This window comes from Alexandromys fortis, unplaced genomic scaffold, assembly GCF_014885135.2.
Source record: "Alexandromys fortis isolate MF-2015 unplaced genomic scaffold, M_Fortis_MF-2015_v1.1 scaffold_84, whole genome shotgun sequence".
Classification (NCBI taxonomy): domain Eukaryota; kingdom Metazoa; phylum Chordata; class Mammalia; order Rodentia; family Cricetidae; genus Alexandromys; species Alexandromys fortis.
Window position 1 is genome coordinate 5,510,953 of NW_026068017.1, and position 18,647 is coordinate 5,529,599.

General features: G+C 50.1%; 1 protein-coding gene across 3 annotated transcripts in view; it reads left to right on the forward strand.

Moving 5' to 3' along the window:
• The first annotated feature begins 12,562 nt into the window (after window positions 1-12,562).
• Window positions 12,563-18,647, forward strand: part of Ntn1 (netrin 1) — a 219,147-nt gene continuing 213,062 nt past the window's right edge. For 2 of the 3 annotated variants that reach the window (XM_050162790.1, XM_050162788.1), the window contains exons 1-2: window positions 13,289-13,580; window positions 14,011-15,092. In XM_050162790.1, coding sequence (XP_050018747.1) covers window positions 14,075-15,092 — 1,018 coding nt within the window. In that variant the 5' untranslated portion in view covers window positions 13,289-13,580; window positions 14,011-14,074. Of the gene's footprint in view, window positions 12,585-13,288; window positions 13,581-14,010; window positions 15,093-18,647 lie in introns of those variants that run through there. The other variant, XM_050162789.1, reaches the window with a different exon arrangement.

Consider the following 18,647-nt stretch of genomic DNA (forward strand, 5'->3'; position numbering starts at 1 on the left):
CTCGGACCCGCCGGCCTCCGTCTGCGCGCCCGGGAATCTCTCGCCGAGGGCCTTCGACGGGAAAGTCAGGCAAGAGCTAGACCCAGGCTCAGGCCAAGACGGATCGGGAAACAGGAAGCCGGGGTTAAGGACACCGGGGACAAAGAGCTAGATTAGAGAAATCAAGTTAGTGTCGAGCTAGAAGGAGGCGCAGCTTATTGAACACAAGGATGTTAAAGCTCTAGGATCACCGATCTAAAACCCGTTCGCAAAAGCGTCGGAGGGTGCCCGAAGTCACACCGCGAGATCCTAGGTGTCCGAAATTTCGAGTGGAATAAAAGGTTGTAGAAACGGGACCCGGCTGGTGCAACCCCGACCAGAGGCCAGACTTTATTTTTGGTTCTTTGATATATCCAGTCCTTCGTCCCGGGGGCCCAGGAATTCACGTGGCATCTGTACTGCTTGTCACTTCTGCCTCTTTTTCCTTAAATGGCTTCTTAACTCAGAATAGTTAACTTAACTCTGACCCCCCCAAAATCGGACCCCCAAAAGTCTACTGGTCTGAATGTTGGAGCCTTTCCCTGGTGGCGCCCCCTGTCTTCTGGTGGGATGGGGTCCTGCGCTCCAGCCGCAACCCTAATGCCCACAGCAGGGCTCTGGAGAGGGCAAGTGGGCTGAGCTGGCTTTGCTACATCCAGAGGGAAGCTCTTGGGACAATTTTCCTGAGGACAGGGCTCCTTGGGTGTCCGTCCACCTGGCTTGGCAGATTGGCCCTGAGGTGTTGGCTCCTTCAGAGTCTGGACCTGCAAAGAGAGCGCTGGGAAGGGGCTGTTCTGGAAAGGCCAGGGTGTGCCCAGGAGATGGAATTCCATGCCACTCACCAACTTCTGACTGGAAGTCACTCCTCCCTTCTGAGGCTCAGTTTCCTCCTTTGCAAAACAAGGGTAAAATGAGATCACATTTGGCCCCAAGTGCTGGAGGCTCTGGGTAGAAGGATCCCACACAGTCCTCACACCTCCAGCCACCAGCCCCGAGAGCACACACCCCTGGCATCTTCCCAAGTCTTCACCAACACCTCCTTGGAGTGTTAGCAACCCCGCATTTTCTCTCAGGGTGGCTCCACCCACCCCTTGCTGCGACTGGGTACTAGACTCCTACTCTCCTAGAAACTGCTTCCTAAGTGTCTCTAGGTATGGGGGGGAGAGCAGAGTCAGAACACTGCATTAATTTATCTCCATTTTTATACATTTATGTTTGTACATTTTTTTTGTTTATTTTTCGGTGTACTCCAAACACCCATGCCATAGTGAATGTGGAAGTTAGAGGGCAACTTGTGGGAGTCAGTTCTCTCCACACGTGAGTCCTGGCAATCAAATTTAGGCCATGGAGCCATATCACCTAGAACACCACATTTTAAATGAGCTTCCCTCAAACAATGAAGCCAGCGGTACAGGGACCATATTAAAGAAATGCAGCCCACACTGGGCTCTTCCCAGAAGACCCCTCTCTCCCAGGCTCACAGCCTCTGATTGTTCTCCATAGCTCTTATTTGATCAGCAAAGGCAGACAAGCAGGCTGGTAGCATAGTGAGTGGAGCCTACTTCTAGAAACTACAGTCAAGCCCCAAGAATTTACAGCCAATCAGAGCAGTGTAGGTGAGCTCAGCATCCGGTTAGATGGGAACTATAGGCTGGCTGGACACTGAGTCCCTCAAGCCAGCATGCTTCCATAGTTGGACCTATGCTTGCACACTGCCAGCACCGCACAGACAGCACAGTTCCCTTAGCCAGGGAAACCTGTCTATAGCAGGGACAGGGCGGCCAGCCACAGCGGGACGTGTGCCAGCAATAAGCCAGGTATGAGCTCTGACCTAGAAAAATCTAGCACCCGATCCTTTACCACACTGGGCTAGAAAGACACAGGCTAGGAGAAGGTGTGAGGTAGCAGAAGGAAGGACAGAAAGAATGGGAGACAGTGAACGGGGTGGGGGGGGGACAGTTAGGAGCAGAGCGGGGGGCAGGGGTGGGACAAGTCCCTATTTATGTAAGCCATTTGTAGCTGTGGATTGTAAAACCGGGCAGGATCCTCAGGAGTAATTCATAGTGTTTGGACAAGACAAACATTGTTCTGCTTTAAACAAACCTCCAGAAAGGTCAGCTTGGTTCATCCCTTTGCTGTGAGTTGCTGAGACTAACCAGATGATGAGAAAATCAGATCTTAGAAGAGGGGGCCCAGGCAGGAACCAGTGGCCTCCTGAGCCCTTGGTATGCTGGGCGATGCTACCCAGTACAAGAAAGGGGCCTTGACTCCTTGTGGGAAACCTTGAGTCCTAATCTGGAGCCAGAGGACATTGGACGCATGGGTGCATATCACAGACGATGGGATTCCCAAGCATCAACCAGATTCCAGGGCAAAGTGAAGACTTGCCATTTGAGTGAAGAAGAGATGGGAAGACCGCTCCTAGAGGAAGAACTGAATTAGACCCAATAAACTCAACCCCAGACAGGCTACCGGACACCAGAAATTCCATGTTCCAGACATTTAACATTTAGATATTCTAGCCAGGCCCTTCTTGGTTCCCTTATCAAAGAGTGCTCCTGAGCAGCCATTCCTAGGGCTGATCAGGAGCAATCTTTATCGTCTCCACCTCTCTCTTCCCTAAGACAGTTTCACAGCTGACTTCTCTACCATCTTCAGGGCCTTCCAAGCACCCAGGTCCATCAACAGTGAGCCAAGTGCTCCGAAAGTATTAGCTGCCATTATAGTGGATGGTTATGACTGCATGACTTCACCAGTGCCCAGCTGAAGACATTTTTTAAATTGTTGTTTACCATGTAGGCTCATTGTCTTATTAATTAATAATATTTTATTAACAATGTGGGCCAATATGTCTGTGACATCTACTCTCATTTCCTCGTACATGATCTCCAGTTGTTCAAGGTAATTTGTATCCCTCTCAAGACAGTGGGTCCCCTGGCGGATGGTAGTAGTGTCTGGCTAACTGGTTCTTTATGAACTAAAATCAGCTAGTGCTTTTGACACATCAAGGTCTTTTGAAGATGATTTTGCTTTATCGGGTCAGGGATGAAACCTAGTGCCTTCGGACTTGCTGAGGATCTCAGCAACTTCTCCGAGGCTGTGACAAAGTAGCCTGACAGAAATAATTTGAGGGAAAAGGTGTTTATTTTGACTCAAAGTTCATCCTAGTTTGGGTATGCCCCAGCAGCAGGAGCTGGAGGAGGCTCCTCACGTGGCATCCACAGTCCAGAAACAGAGGGAGACAAATGTCTGTGGTCAGCTCACTTTTAAAACTACAGGCCAGGGTCTTAGCCTAGGGAATGACACCACTCACAGTGGGCGGGTCTTCCCACGTCCATTGATGTACCATGGCCAGAATCTAGTCCTCACCAAGTTGACAGTTGGGATTAATCATCATTCCAGGCCTGACCCTTATCATTTAGCTTCACCCCCCAGCCTCTTGATAACCACAGAAGGAAGAGAAGAAGAGGGGGAGGGAGGAAGAGAGGGTTTCTATCCATATTTTTCACAAGAGGAAGTCTGTGCTCGGGGAGGTGAAGTGCTTTGTAAAGAACCACAGGATGTTAATGCAGGTGCGCAATCTTGGGTCTGCTGGCCACCCAAGTAGCTCCCCGTGAGACCCCATAAGCCAGGTGCTGGGCCTCAGGCATGGCAGTGGCCCCCTAGGCTGAGCTATATACATCAGCTGTATGTAGTCTCTGGCATCATTCTGAGGCTGGCATGGTGGCCCTCCTAACTGATGTCAGCTTCTGCGCCTCCAAATTCCTAGTTTCCTTTGACACCTTATTCTGGTTGAAATGTCCGTGCGCTTACCCAATCTGTTTGGAATCAGTGATCCATGTCTGTTCTCCCATGCTGCCTCTTGGAGTTAGGTCTATAGATTCTCTCCATGTGATATATAAACCAGTCATAGCTCATTTTTACTGACGTTTGGGGGAAAGTAAGTTGTTCCATATAATTGAATTTTGTGGTCAACAGAAGCTCACACCTTTAAGCAGAGAAACTTTCTAATGTCATCATTTTCCAAAAAAAAGAACTACTTCTTTTTATTGTTCTCCATAGCTCTTATTTGATCAGCAAAGGCAGACAAGCAGGCTGGTAGCATAGTGAGTGGAGCCTACTTCTAGAAACTACAGTCAAGACCCAAGAATTTACAGCCAATCAGAGCAGCATAGGTGAGCTCAGCATCCAGTTAGATGGGAACTATAGGCTGACTGGACACTGAGTCCCTCAAGCCAGCATGCTTCCATAGTTGGACCTATGCTTGCACACTGCCAGCACCGCACAGACAGCACAGTTCCCTTAGCCAGGGAAACCTGTCTATAGAAGGGACAGGGCGGCCAGCCACAGCGGGACGTGTGCCAGCAATAAGCCAGGTATGAGCTCTGACCTAGAAAAATCTAGCACCCGATCCTTTACCACACTGGGCTAGAAAGACACAGGCTAGGAGAAGGTGTGAGGTAGCAGAAGGAAGGACAGAAAGACTGGGAGACAGTGAACGGGGGGGAAGGGGGGACGGTTAGGAGCGAAGAAATCATGACCCTCCCCCACCTAAATCAGCAGAGTAGAAGGTAGCAGGTGTTCTCTGGGTGGGGTTGGATGGGCGACCCACAAGCCATTCAGTGACTCACAGCCATCTCTTGAAACATCCCCGGTGAGGCGGTTTAGTCTCCATTGCCTTTGTTTCCTTCTCTGCAGTCTGGGGCGGGGGAGGGGGTACGAGGTGAGGCACTAAGGCCTGCACTGAACCTTTACACAGCCACGCCTTTGGGAATTCTGACCTGCATTCTCAGGCTGGCTGGGATAGATCCTCCATTTGTCTCGGTGCATCACCAACCCAGCAGTCCGCCACGGCACCTCATCTGGGAGTTTTCCGGCCCCGTGGAAGAATGGAAGATTTCTGACCTCAGCTTATAAACACCTTTGAGTGAAGAGCTCTCAAGGTCCCTGTTAACCAGAGTTCCCTCACAGCAATGGTTCTCCATGTTCCTAATGCATGGCAATGACTCCCCAAAGGGGTCGTGACCCACAGGCTGAGAACCACTGCCTTAGGAGGTTCTTTCTAATGCCAAATTCATTCCCTTGGGACTGGGTTCTGGATCATGAAAGATGCTCCCCACTGGACTCTAGCCAGGAGGTTTACAATACAACCAACACCACTTCCAAAGCTCAGAACTCAGCATTGTGAGGAGGTGAGGAGTCGGAAGGCCTGAGGTGAGGTTGCGGCCAGCAAGAAGAGGCAAATAACTGGAGAAACTTGTTAAGAGCTGAGTGTTCCTGGTCCCTATGTTTCTTATATTCACCACAAATCTTGTTTTTTAATTGGAGGGGGGTGCTTGTGTCACCTTGGTCTAAATTTCAAGTGGATGCTAGTGGGGTGGGAGTGGCTTCTCTAGGGGCAAATGATAAATAAAAGTAGCCATGTAGTATTCGTGTAGATGTGTGAGGAGGGCACCACCTGGTATATAGAGGCCATGGGTCAGAGACATGGGGAGAGGGCAGGGCCATGCTGCTCAGGGAGGAATTATGCCAACAGGCACCTTGGTGGGGTCTGTTATTGAGGAGTTTGAATTGGGTCTTGAAGGAATAGATACTTTTCCAGTCTTAGCTAATAACCTTCCATTCTCTCTCAAATTCTTTCTACTCCGATACACCTGCTGTGTTCTGTGTCCACCCACAGAAAATGTTTTTCTAGGCATCCTCTCTGAGGTGACATCACTCCAGAGTCCTCTCTAAGCTAGCAAGTTTGAGTCAGGGCATCCTCTTGTTCCTTCCGTTATAAATGTTAATGAGTGGAATCCCAGCTCAGGGGCCCCCCACAAGTTTCTCCACCCGGAGATCCATCCTTTCATTTACACCCTTTGTTTCCTTCCTCGGGGAGGATCTTCCATCCATGACAAAGCCTCCCCCACTGTGACCCAGTTTCTTTATTTTAGGAGTACTTAGGGTGGGATCTTGTCAAAAAGTGTTTTTGCAAATGAAAATAAATTACGTCTGCTGGGTTCTCTTACCCACTTGCATTTTCCCTCCTTCAAAGAGCCCTGGGAGATGAAAGGACCGGGTGGATTTGGGGTTTGTACTAATGGCCAGGAACAACTCAACTCAGGAATCCTCAACCAAGAAGCCTGCACCAGGGGAGACCTGACCTAAAGATGCAGATAAAGGACCCAACCCGAGTAAAGGAGTAATCTCTAGAAGCCCTGAACATTGGACAGGCCTGCTTCTTACGTTCTAACTTCCTTTCCAGAACCCTCCAGGCACCTGCCAGTCCCCATGCAGCCAGTCTGGTGAGCCAGACTCTAGATGGCTCCAAATGAAAAAACACCTCCAATTCTTCCAGGCTGAGAGATCTGGCAAGTAGATCTGAGGATTGTAATTATTAAAAACAAAACAGGCTGGGGCTTGGTAGGCAGCTCAGTGGTTCAGAACTATCCTAGCATGTGTGAGTTCCTACATTAGATCTACACACACACGCACACACCAAACAAAAGCCCATCATATATGGAACCACCACTCTTTTCAAATACCTATAGCAGACTTATAAAACGGGTATGGTTACTTCCATTTCATAATGGCTAAAGCAATTCTCCAATGGTACAGTAACTTGTTTAAAGTCATACCAAGTGTAAGTGGTGAACAGGAATCGAGGCTTAGTCTAAGCCAACTTCTTTCTGTTTCTCAAGGGGACACGATCCATTGGGGGAGGCCATATACCTGTATGTCACCTCTGGTTACAGTTTTTATTCCACGTTGGGGTCCTGGGAACCAAGTCCTGGAGGTCTTAACTGTAGCGGAGAGGTGCTCAGAAGTGCAGTGGATCCAGGCCAAGGTTTACACTCTGGCAGACTTCAATCTCCTCCCTTCTCTCCAAGGACTGAGCCTTGCCAAGCTACCCTGTCCTTAGGTGCTAAGATCTCAGAACTCTGGCATCAGACTTTTTAAAAAGTTACCGTTTACTGGTTTTATTTTATGTTTACGAGGGGTTTGCTTGCATGTCTGTCGATATGCCCTGTTGAGTGTCTGGTGCTCACGGAGTTCAGGAGAGGGAGTTAGCTCTGCTATCATCTGTTGTGTGTCTGGTGCTTGTGGAGTTCAGGAGAGAGAGTTGGCTCCGCTATCATGTGGGTGCTGGGAATTGAGTCTGGGTTCTTTGGAAGAATATCTAGTGCTTTTAGCCACTAACTTCTCTCCAGTCCCCCATAAAGCTATTTTAATTCCCACATCTGTTCTTCTTACCAGCGATGGGTTAATGATCTCCCTGTAAAATAGAAATATGAAATCCTAACTCAGTCTTAGGAAGATGACAAGCTCGTGACTGCCTGCTGGATCGCAAGAGGACTATGCCTCCAGCAGGCACAGCACATGCTCGGTTTCAAAAGTAAAACTCAGTCCGGCAGTAGTGGCACATACCTGTCATCCCAGCACTTGGAAGGCTGAGGCAGGAGGATCTCAAGTTCAAGGCCAGCCTGAGCTATATGGTGAGACCTTGTCTCAAAAAAAACCAAAACAGTAAGACCTGTGTGCTAGGATGTATAACTCAGTGGTAGAGCAGCTACTTAGCATGAGTAAGACCCTGGGTCCTATCTCAAACGCCGAAAGATAACTAAGACAAATGGATAAATACATAAGGCAGAGCTCTTGTTTATCTATGAGATGGAGGCCACCCTTCTCCCTTCCCTCGGGTCTGTACTGTCTTCTTGTCCTCTTCCTCCCAAGCTCTTGGCCCTGACCTCTGGGCCCCAACTCTCGGGTACTCCCTCCTCTGAATCTTCGTCCTCCTCATTGACTGTTCTTCTCATCTCATGCTGCCACACAGCCCACCCTCCCTGGGGACCCCCACTCCCCTGCAATGCTCTTTCTGACTCATACTACATATGCCTGATGCACAAGACAGGACCTGCTACCCCCTCCTGTCCACCCACAGCTCTTCCATCACTATTTTATTTATTTATTTATTTATTTATTTATTTATTTATTTATTGTATCCATAAAGTTTGGTTCAGACATAGTCATACCCATTAGTTTATATTCTACCTATGACTGCTTTTGCATGGCAAGTCAACACATTGATGAATAACTGCAATGAACCATCTGGCCTAAAAAGTATAAAGCAATTGTTATATAGCTCTTCAAAATAAAAGTGTATTGACAATAGATGCTAAATTAAAGTAGAATAAAAAATAAAGTGTTCCAAGAAATTATCTTAAAATGAGTAATGGTGTATATAGATATTAGTGTAATCCTTCCATCTTTATTAAAGCAACAGCGGGAACAAACCCCAAAGACTTCTGTTTCTTCCAGACTAGCATCACAAGGCTGCTCTGCTTCCTACAGCTCCCCTCAGCCCTCTAAGCTGTTCCACTCCTTCCCTGCTTTGAGACACTGAGATGGATGACGGACTCTCTCCCTCAGCCTGAGGCCGGGAGAGAGTCATCCCCAGATAACAACACAAACAGCACCTTGCCTCCTTGTCTTGAAGCCATTGTTCCTTCCAGGGACCTCTCCCCCTCCACTGGTCCTCCTGGGCCTTGTCATCCCCTCCACCTGTGGAGTCCTGATCTCTGGCATCCAGTTTGGGGTCAGAGCCTCCTCAGTAACCTCTCACCATAAATCTTTGGTCTTCCCGAATTCTCTCACTATCTCTGTCCAGAAGAAGTTTCAGAGAGGATAGAAATTGCACCTTAGCAGCATTGTCCAAAGCAGGGATAACCAAGCAATTGCTTTCAATGTCATTGGCTTGAATTTCTTGATGCTGTAATAGAAATAACTGCATATGGTTCCTGGTCAAATTATTGTACAGCACAGCTGTCTTTAGAGGCTTTACAAGGCTGTAGAGGTTCTGCATTTACATGGGTGTCCCATGACAGCGGGCACTATTATATACTGTCTTCCTTGCAAATGATCTTCAAGCTCAGTCGGGCCTTTATTCTTCCCAGCAAGCATTGTCTTTATCTCAGGGAACAAGGACCTGTGCAGCTTTGGTGCCCTTAACGGCCCTTCCCCCACTCTCAGCTGAATGTACCATTTCCTATTTCATTGAAACCTGGGATGCTTTTAGGCCACCTGACTGATCACATTGCCCTCTCTCTCTCTCTCTCTCTCTCTCTCTCTCTCTCTCTCTCTCTCTTTCTCTCTCTCTCTCTTGCCAGCTCCTTCCTATCACAGAAGGCACGTTCAAATAGCCTTATCTTACAAACAATGGAAAGCGGGGCCTGCCCTCCACGGTGTCACCTTCCTGCTAGGCCCTGCTCTCTGTCCCACCGCTTGTCAGCGCACTTACTGGAAGCTGTCTGCACTTGTTATCTCTACTTTCTCACCTCGCTTTCACTCCACAACCTAAGGCAGACTGGCTTGTGTCCCCACCACTCTAGGCCAGGGCCTGTCAAGGTCACCAATGGCTATCGCCCTTCAGATCTTATCTTGACCTCAAAGGCCTGTGGCGGTGGTGATAGGCCCCTCTTTCCTTTGAAACACTATTGCTCGTCAGCTGTTAGGACACCTGAGTCCCCAGATTCTTCTTTTCAGACTACTCCTAAATTATCACGTCCCCTCTCCCCCAGCATGCTTTGTCCTTGCGCTTTGCAGGTGAGGGAGGGTTGTAAGCCCAGAATGGTGGCTCCTCCCTCCTAAAGCATTCCTTGCAGAAACACCTGGGAATTTGCTTTCTCACCCAAGAGCTCTACTGTTGTTTTGAACTCATTTGTACCCTGGATCCTGCTGTTCAGAGACCGACATGCCTTCATGGGGTGTATTTATAACCCCCACTTTGAGAAGAAACACTTGGACATCTGTTTTGTTCATTTGTCTCCTCAGAAGGCAGCATGCTTCAGGAAGGGGCACAGGCAACTGTAGCGTGCACTCAGTGGGAGAGGCTGCAGGCTGCTCACAAACCCAAGTTCCATAAAAATCACCAGAAGAGAAAAATGGGACCAATTTGCCTAGAAGAGAGAGAAGGAAAAAAAAAGAGGCCCATTTCCAAACTCCAAAGAGACAGACAGGTGAGACTTGGGTTGCCAGGCAGGGTCAAAATAGACTAAATGTAAAAGTGGCAAAAAGATGGATTTTGAATGGAGGTAGAGAAGTTTTAGCATATTCCAGAAGAGTATCCTGCCTAACAGGAAAACTAAAGGAGATCAAGTTAAACCTTAAGTGACCATAATAAAAGTGGAACGTGCTGTCTCTCCAGTCCCTGCTGAAGCTCAATGGTCTAAGCTCGGCTAGCAGTGCAGAAAAACCACAAGCCAGGGAGGGCACTTTAAAACTCACTGTCTCTCAAGCTTGTCACATAAGCCCCACTGAAAGCTCTCTGCAGAAGCAGCATGGTGAACAGTCTGCAGTCCTGTCCTTTAGCTACTCCAAGATGTACCGAGAGGTCAGGGAGCTGAGCACCCCAATTTGTCTCCTTCAGATCCCCCCTTTGACAGAATGTGTTTTCCTGACTTGTTCTGCTGTGATGCCGTTCTCTTATATGGAGGGCTGATCACAGAGCCTGCCCGGTGGAACTAACTCACTGTTGTGATCATGGGGATGCTTGCTCGTTACCTCACACTGGGTCCTCTTTATGAGGCCCCCCAGGAGAAACCCCTGTCTGATTTTAGTACCAAGAAGAGTTGTAATTCTCTTGAGCAATAGATCTGTTTTTATCTCATGGACACTGGGAATTGTGTAAGGGACATGGTCTCCTTTTCATTTTGGCCGCAGGAAAGCTTAGGAACAAATTGGTTGTCCACCCGCAGGAGGCAAATAGACCATCCCAGGGTGCCTTTTGGCATTATTCCCACGTCTACTTTGTCTTTCCTTTGCTTTTTTTCCTTCTTACTTTTCCTTCCTATTGTATTATAGAAAATTGAGACCGTATCAGCAAAGATAAGTCAAAATCACTGACCTCTTCCCTTTTAGGACGTAACTACTACCAACAATGTATTCTTATAGACACGTTTTAAAAGCAGAAATGACACCATATTATGCCTGTTTTTCCAATTTTCTTTTCCAGTGTCATGAAATTCTTTCCAAATAATTAAATCTTCTTGAAATAATTAAAAATTTCTGTGTAGCTTTAGCAATTTAATACTGATACTTCCTATCTCTTTGTCTACTACATGGCTGGCTTTCTGTACACATATTGATATACTCACCTCGTTGCAGTATTAACAAGTGAATCAAGAGCCTTCTGCATGCTAGGCAAGCACTCTGCCAGCAAGTTATATGTGCAGCCCTGGCTTTAGGTGTATTTACATCTTTATATTTAATGTGACCGTTTGTGTGTTGTGTAATTACACTATGTATGCATATGTATTACAAATTGTGTGTCAACTTATTTGATGCCCATGTTCCTATGAGATCGAGATAATGGGTATTCCCCCTTTATAGGTGAGACAGCCAAGACTGCGAAAGATACAAAGACTTGCCAGGGCCACAAAGCAGAAGCAGTAGTTGGACCCAGGCACTCTGGCTCCAAACTGTGTTCTCCCAATGCTCTGTCACCTTCCAGCACACCCCTGGGATTTCAAAGTCCACTAAGGTTAGGCATTTCTTTTGTTCCCTTTCACTTCATTCCGAATTTATGTTATTTTGCCAAGTTTTAAGTACCCTTGTAAGTCACCTGCAGTCCCTTCTACCACAAGGCAAGGCATAAATAAACAGTCCAAAGTGGTAAACGACACAAGCAGGCAAAGCTAAACACAACCCCAGAGACTCGGGGTGAGTCCAGGCTGTCCCCACGATGACATGGATTTATTTCCTTGGGCTGTGGCTAGCTCCCCTCTGTGGAAGATCTGGCCTGGGTGGCCAGCTCTCAGGAAGACCAGGAGGCCTTCGTCCAAGGGCCAGCCTAGCCCTGAGGGGCTTTCTTAGATTCTCAGAGTCTGTAACAGTAACAGTAACAAAATGAAGAGTTAAGGCATGGAGCAAGAACAAATCGGTCAGAACCAGGGTGGGAGCTTTTCATCCAGGTCTGTTACTGGATCACACATTTTCAAAGAGAAATAACAGTAACCATGTTTCAAAGGCACAGTCCTGTAGATTCTCAACCCCTGAACTCTTTGGCTGTGGCTGCAAGACGGTCAAAGGTTACCATTCTTGTCCACAGTCCTTTTGTTAAGGTGACAGAGACTAAGGCCAGAGGCTGGGTGGCCCAAGGACACCTCATGAGAATGTAATTGGGTGAGATTATCCATTTTACAAAAGTGAAGAGAAAGCTCGGGATTCTTTGAGATGGGGTGTATTGCCCAGGCTGGCCTTGAACCCCTGGGCTTAAGTAATCCTCAAGCCTCAGCCTCCGGAGTAGCTTAAATGACTACCCATAAGAGAACACCATCATCTCAGTATGAACCCAGGTTACAGTATCCAGATTTGATTTTTACTAGCCTGGAGACTTGGGGCAAGTTATCCCTAACCCCTAGACCTCAAGGTGCTCAGCTGAATAATGGAGTCAATTGTTATTCTACAAACCTATTATGGGAATCTCCATAGGGACACCTTAAAAAAACAGCAGCAAGGAAGTGCCAAGAAGTCAGCTTCAGGGGATCTCGGGAGGACTGACAGACCTGAGTAGGCCCACCAGCCAGGTGCGTTCTAGCTTCTTGGCCCTTAGCCTCGAGTCCACCACAGCTTCCAGGCCTGAAAGGAAATTTCATTCTTTACAGACGGGCCTAAGGCAGTGCCAACTCTGGGAGGTTTAGGCACTGCCCCTTGTCGCCATACCCTAGGGCCTCGGGGCAGGAGTAAAGAGCAGGTAGAGTTCACGTCCCCTTCCTGTTCCCCCTTACGCACGCCTCTGGGGCTGAGTAGCCATAGGGGCACGGCCCTGTGCGCGGTGCCACCCGGGCCACCAGGCTGGGTTAGAGGAAGGCCGGACCTCGGCGCAGAAAAGAAAACAAACACAGATGTGTTTGGCTGGGACTCGGAGGGAGAAAGCCGTCCTCGCCCCCACCCCACCCCCACAGGGTGCGCGCGGGCCCTGCCCCCTCTCCGGGGTTTCCCCGGGCGCTCCTCTCGCTTTCTCTTTGTCTCTGGTGTTCTTTCTCGGGCTCCCAGGTTCCCACCCGCTCGCTCTCGCCCTCTGGAGCATCCCGGGCCGGTTGGCTTTAACTTTCTTCTTTCCCGGGGTTAAAACTTTGCTCGCGAGCGGGCGGCAGCTTGCCGACGTTATTGGCCGGCGCCCCGCCCGGCGGCCCCGCCCCCGCGCTCCCCTCCGCCCCCCACTCCCAGCGCTAGTGGCGGCGGCAGCGGCGGCGGCGGAGCCTTCGGGGGCGTGCGTGCGTGTGTGAGTGCGCGCCAGCGAGCCTGAGTGTGTGTGTGCGCCCCGGGCGCGGGCAGGGCAGCACTCCGACCGCGGCGGGAGCCGGGCGGCCGCGTAGTCACTCGGGAGGAAGAGGCGGCGGCGGTGGCGGCCGGGGCCGGGGCTGGGGCAGCGGCGGCCGCGCTGGGCATGGAGCTGGCAAGCCCGCGCTGAGACAGGACGAGCCTGCTAGCAGCCCCCGAGAGGCTCTCTGCCGTCCGGCGCGCGGGCTCCCCGGCCGGGGCCAGGCAAACTTTTCTTTCTCTTTTGCCATCACTTAGAGGTAAAGTCCCCTACGCGGAGTCCCTACTGGGGACGCGACCGGGGAGGGGGCATTTGAGAAAGACCCGAGGTGGTGGGATGAAAGGAACGCTAGCCCTGCGGGATTGGGGGACCTGGAGCCCTGCTGCGCCCGAGAGATTTAGGGAGCAAGGCGGGCATGGCTGCGGATGGGCAGACGGGCGCGGGCATGGCCCTCGGTTGGTGGCGAAGCTATGGGGAGGCCGCGGAAGAAGGGAGGAAGGGGAGCGGGCTGTGTAGGCTTAGAGGCCCCCGGCGATCGCCGGCTCCCGGGACTTCGGAAGAGCGAAGCGGGCAGCTCCGGGGTCGTTGCCCCGGGGAGCCGGGAAGTCGCCCGCCACTCTGTCGAGGGCTGTAGGGCGCAGGGCAGGCTGGTTGCCTGTTGGTTGAGCGCTGCTCCCCTCTCTCCGCAGGCGCCTGGTGCGGCGGGCGGACCGACTCCTTGGCGCAGCGGAGCCGGGGCAAGCTGGCCACGGCATGATGCGCGCTGTGTGGGAGGCGCTGGCGGCGCTGGCGGCGGTGGCGTGCCTGGTGGGCGCGGTGCGCGGCGGGCCCGGGCTCAGCATGTTTGCCGGCCAGGCGGCGCAGCCCGATCCCTGCTCGGATGAGAACGGCCACCCGCGCCGCTGCATCCCGGACTTTGTCAACGCAGCCTTCGGTAAGGACGTGCGCGTGTCCAGCACCTGCGGCCGCCCCCCGGCGCGCTACTGCGTGGTGAGCGAGCGGGGCGAGGAGCGGCTGCGCTCGTGCCACCTCTGCAACTCGTCCGACCCCAAGAAAGCGCACCCGCCTGCCTTCCTCACCGACCTAAACAACCCGCACAACCTGACGTGCTGGCAGTCCGAGAACTACCTGCAGTTCCCGCACAACGTGACGCTCACGCTGTCTCTCGGCAAGAAGTTTGAGGTGACCTATGTGAGCCTGCAGTTCTGCTCGCCGCGGCCGGAGTCCATGGCCATCTACAAGTCCATGGACTATGGGCGCACGTGGGTGCCCTTCCAGTTCTATTCCACTCAGTGCCGAAAGATGTACAACCGGCCGCACCGCGCGCCCATCACCAAGCAGAACGAGCAGGAGGCCGTGTGCACCGACTCACACACCGACATGCGCCCGCTGTCCGGCGGCCTGATCGCCTTCAGCACGCTGGACGGGCGGCCTTCGGCGCACGACTTCGACAATTCACCGGTGCTGCAGGACTGGGTCACAGCCACCGACATCCGCGTGGCCTTCAGCCGCCTGCACACGTTTGGCGACGAGAACGAAGATGACTCGGAGCTGGCGCGCGACTCCTATTTCTATGCAGTGTCTGACCTGCAGGTTGGCGGCCGCTGCAAGTGCAACGGCCACGCGGCGCGTTGCGTGCGCGACAGAGACGACAGTCTGGTGTGTGACTGCAGGCACAACACAGCCGGCCCCGAATGCGACCGTTGCAAACCCTTCCACTACGACCGGCCTTGGCAGCGCGCCACGGCCCGCGAGGCCAACGAGTGCGTGGGTGAGTGGGGCGCCGCGGCGCCGCGGGCGGTGGGTGGAGACACGGGCAGGGGCTCCTGGACCTCGCAGGGGTGGGTTTTTCGGGGCGCGGACGCCAAGCGTTCGAGCATCTCGGGATTGTGGATTGCGGGAACGTTACAATTGTTATGGGACGCGCGTTTCGAGACGTGTGGGACCTGGGAGAGCTGTGGTCAGGAAGAGCGATATGCCTGATCCGGCAGCACCCAGTCTGAATGCCCGGGTATGCATCCTCGTACCTATTTTGAAACCAAGAAGCCGCTAGTGAACTGCCACCGGAGGTCGGGGGTGGAGGGAGTGGTTTGGAGAATATTTGCCGACAGGTCTTCCTAATCCCAGATCCAAACGGAAACACGGTCACTGCCTTCCTCTCAGAGCCTGGGGTTCACCTCCGCCCCCCCTTTTCTAAGGATGCAGCTGGGCGCGCGGTTGGGGACCAGGGACGTTCCAGAGCTACAATCAGGAATCCCTTGGGAGATGGCAAAGAACTCTTTGCAGCTTGGGACCAGTTGGGTACCCAGCAAATGTCACTTTTGCACTCTGCATTTATCTTTTATGATTTGATCTTTTTCTTTTTTTCTTTCTTTCTCCCCCTCCTCTTTTGAATAGCGCGTTCGTGTTAGCAAAAAGAGTGATGTGATTTCAATTAATTACTATCTACAGATTACAAAGGAGACCTCAGTAACTATTTTAAACTAATTCAATCCTGATCCAAAAAAAGAAGTCTACCAGATTTTTTTTTGTTAGCTCCGGGGTTTGGTGAAATTGAACAGTTTTGAATTAACTAAGGACCCTTCGTCTCGATTTTTAATGGAGTTTCAATTCCTGAAAGAGAAATCTGACAAACCCGGTGCTAGTGAATAAGCCCGGGTCAGAAAGGAAGCTAAGAAAGGGTGTGCTCAACTTCTGAATTGTACAACTTTGTTGCTGTAGAAACTCCCAGGCATCAGTTTTTCCAGAGAGAAGGGGGTGGGGGAGAGGACTTTTTTCAGTTTTAGATGTAAATGTCTAAATCATTTATGAAAATCATCTAGTCCGTAATGTGCCATTTGGTGAGCATCTTTTGTGAACATACAGATTTATCCCCCCTCTCCCTCCCAACCCCAGAGAACCAGTGCAAGGCTCTTCAATCGCTTCGCCGTCGGAGGCACATTGCAGAGCTAGCTGGTCCCCACAAACACACGTTTTGAAGTCTGGTTCTGATTAATTGTGTCATGTTGTTGTCGAATAGTTGGTGCCTCATGACTGTGGATGCAGACTTTTGAGCAGGCGAATGGAAAACATGTCTCGGAGGGTCGGTGCACAGAGGCCCAGGCAGGAACCCTGGTCTGCAGACGCCCGCGCCTCCTGTTGCTTTGCAGGGCCTCCCATTTAAAAAGGCAGCGTGTTCCAGCTTTTGCGGACCTAATTGAACATCGCCTAACCTTCAAGAGACAGAAGAACTAGCTTCCAGTGTGGGACTTTTCAGGCGTCTGTAAAGCAGTCGCCCCAGACTTAGTGGTCTTGGGGAATAAAATGCCTTTGATCTGTTCAGGTCCCTGGGAAATGTTAGTTTTCCCCATCTCCTCTCCTCTTTGCCTCTCCTCTTTTCTTTTCGTCCTTTTGTGTGGAAAACCCCTTTATTGGCATTTAAAGGGATTCCCAGGGTTTTGCTATCACTTTTAGTTTGTATGTGCATATGAACGATGGCTGTATGGTTCCCAGCGGGGTTTAATTGAACAAACCTGAGTGCACATTGAGGTGAATAGTATGGATTTGTGGCAAAAAATATTGCTGGCTTGAAGGTTCCTCCTGTCCCTGGTGTTGGTCACGCCTCACTCCCATCTATCCCTGTCACGTAGGCTGCGAAGACACAACCTGTTATTTGTTAAAATGATAGTCTTAGACATGAAATAATCTCTCCAGTTTAGGATTTTTGTCTTTCTAACAAAGCACTAACTAAGCACAAATTGGATTGACCCCCCCTCCTTTTTTTTTTTGCGCCAAGTTGAGCAATCAACATATTAACTAATGTAATTAGCAAGTGGTTTTTGTTCAAAAAGTTTAATTAGGCCTAGTAAGTACATAATCTACATGACAAATGATCGGCTAACAATATTTCTTCAGGATTTTACTGAAGTTATTTTAATTCTTTGTAGTTAAAGTATCTTTGAATCATGCCACTTATTCAGTCATTTCATAAAAGTCACGCTAACTCAGCTCTGTCGGAGTTATTTACAGCTTCCTTTCCGAAGAGATGTTCTGATACCTTGTAGCTGGGACGGGGACATCAGATTGAAGTTCCCATAAAATCTTAATTGAAGTCTTAGCGATTTTTCCGTCACTCCGTTAGAAGGAAAGCCAACAAGGACAATTTAGGGGTGATTTACAGCGAGAGGCCCAGCTTTTTATGGAAAGGCCCTGTGCTGGAGATGTGAGTGAGTTAGTATTTGACAGGTGCTCTGAGATCCTGAAGGCACTGTGCTAGGAGAGGCATTAATAAATCCTTTAGATACTAACTTATACCTTCGGCAGCTGAGATGCGCCCCAACATAGCCCCATCCTGAGAATGTCACACTGTTGACACGCGAAGTGAAGCTGCCCAGACTGCTAGGCTGTTTACAACTAAGGCAAAGGATTACATTTTTTTTAATTAAAAAAAAAAATCAAGCACCATCACCATGCGATTCTGGTTCTTCTTTAAGAAGTAATAAGATATGATTTATAATAGGCCTAAGCAGGACAATTCTCTAGATTAGCTTCCACTCCCCCCTCAACAAACTCCCTAAGAATATAGACTACTGAATATCCTCCTCGAGGCCCAGGCACTGAGAGATTCCTAAGCACTGACTACAGCTCATGCGTTTTCTTAGGTGGAGCTTTCATTTCAGTATGGCTTCAAGGCAAGTTTCTCTGCAGAGCAAATGGGAACTGTTGTGAGGGCAGTGTTTTAAATACAATTTTGGATTTCTTCTGGACAGAAAGAGCTCTTGAAGTAATATGAAAGAGAACACTACGTATGCCCTTACATTTTGGACAGCTCTCAGCGGAATAACCAAATACTTTCTTCCGACCATATGTATCAGTGGCGTTCACATGCTTTAATACACATGTGCATTTACGTCGAGTGTGTGAAGAAGCACCCTTGCATTGTGTGTGGGAGGGGTCTACATCGGAGGGAAAAATGCGTGAACAGTTTTAAACCACCTGGATTGCTGGACCCTCCCTTCCCCCTTTCCTCCTCTTTTTTTCCATTCAAAAGAGCATCTGAAGGCCATATTGTGTTTCATAAGTTACTGAGATCAGTTTTAATCAGTGTCCCCCTGACGTGGGAGCTGTGTTAGTATTTAGTGCCTGCTGAAGCATGATGTTTAATCTTACTGTGGGGATGTCAGTGTGAGTCTCTGCTTGGCTTGTGACAGGTTGAGATTATGAAAACTCGTTTTGCGACTCACCCGATGGCTTTGCATTGCCCAGCCGTAACCTAAAACCCACACAAAAGGCGCCTCTGCAAGATGAGCACGGTGCTGGGCTGGCCTCCTATGGTCATGGGTACCTG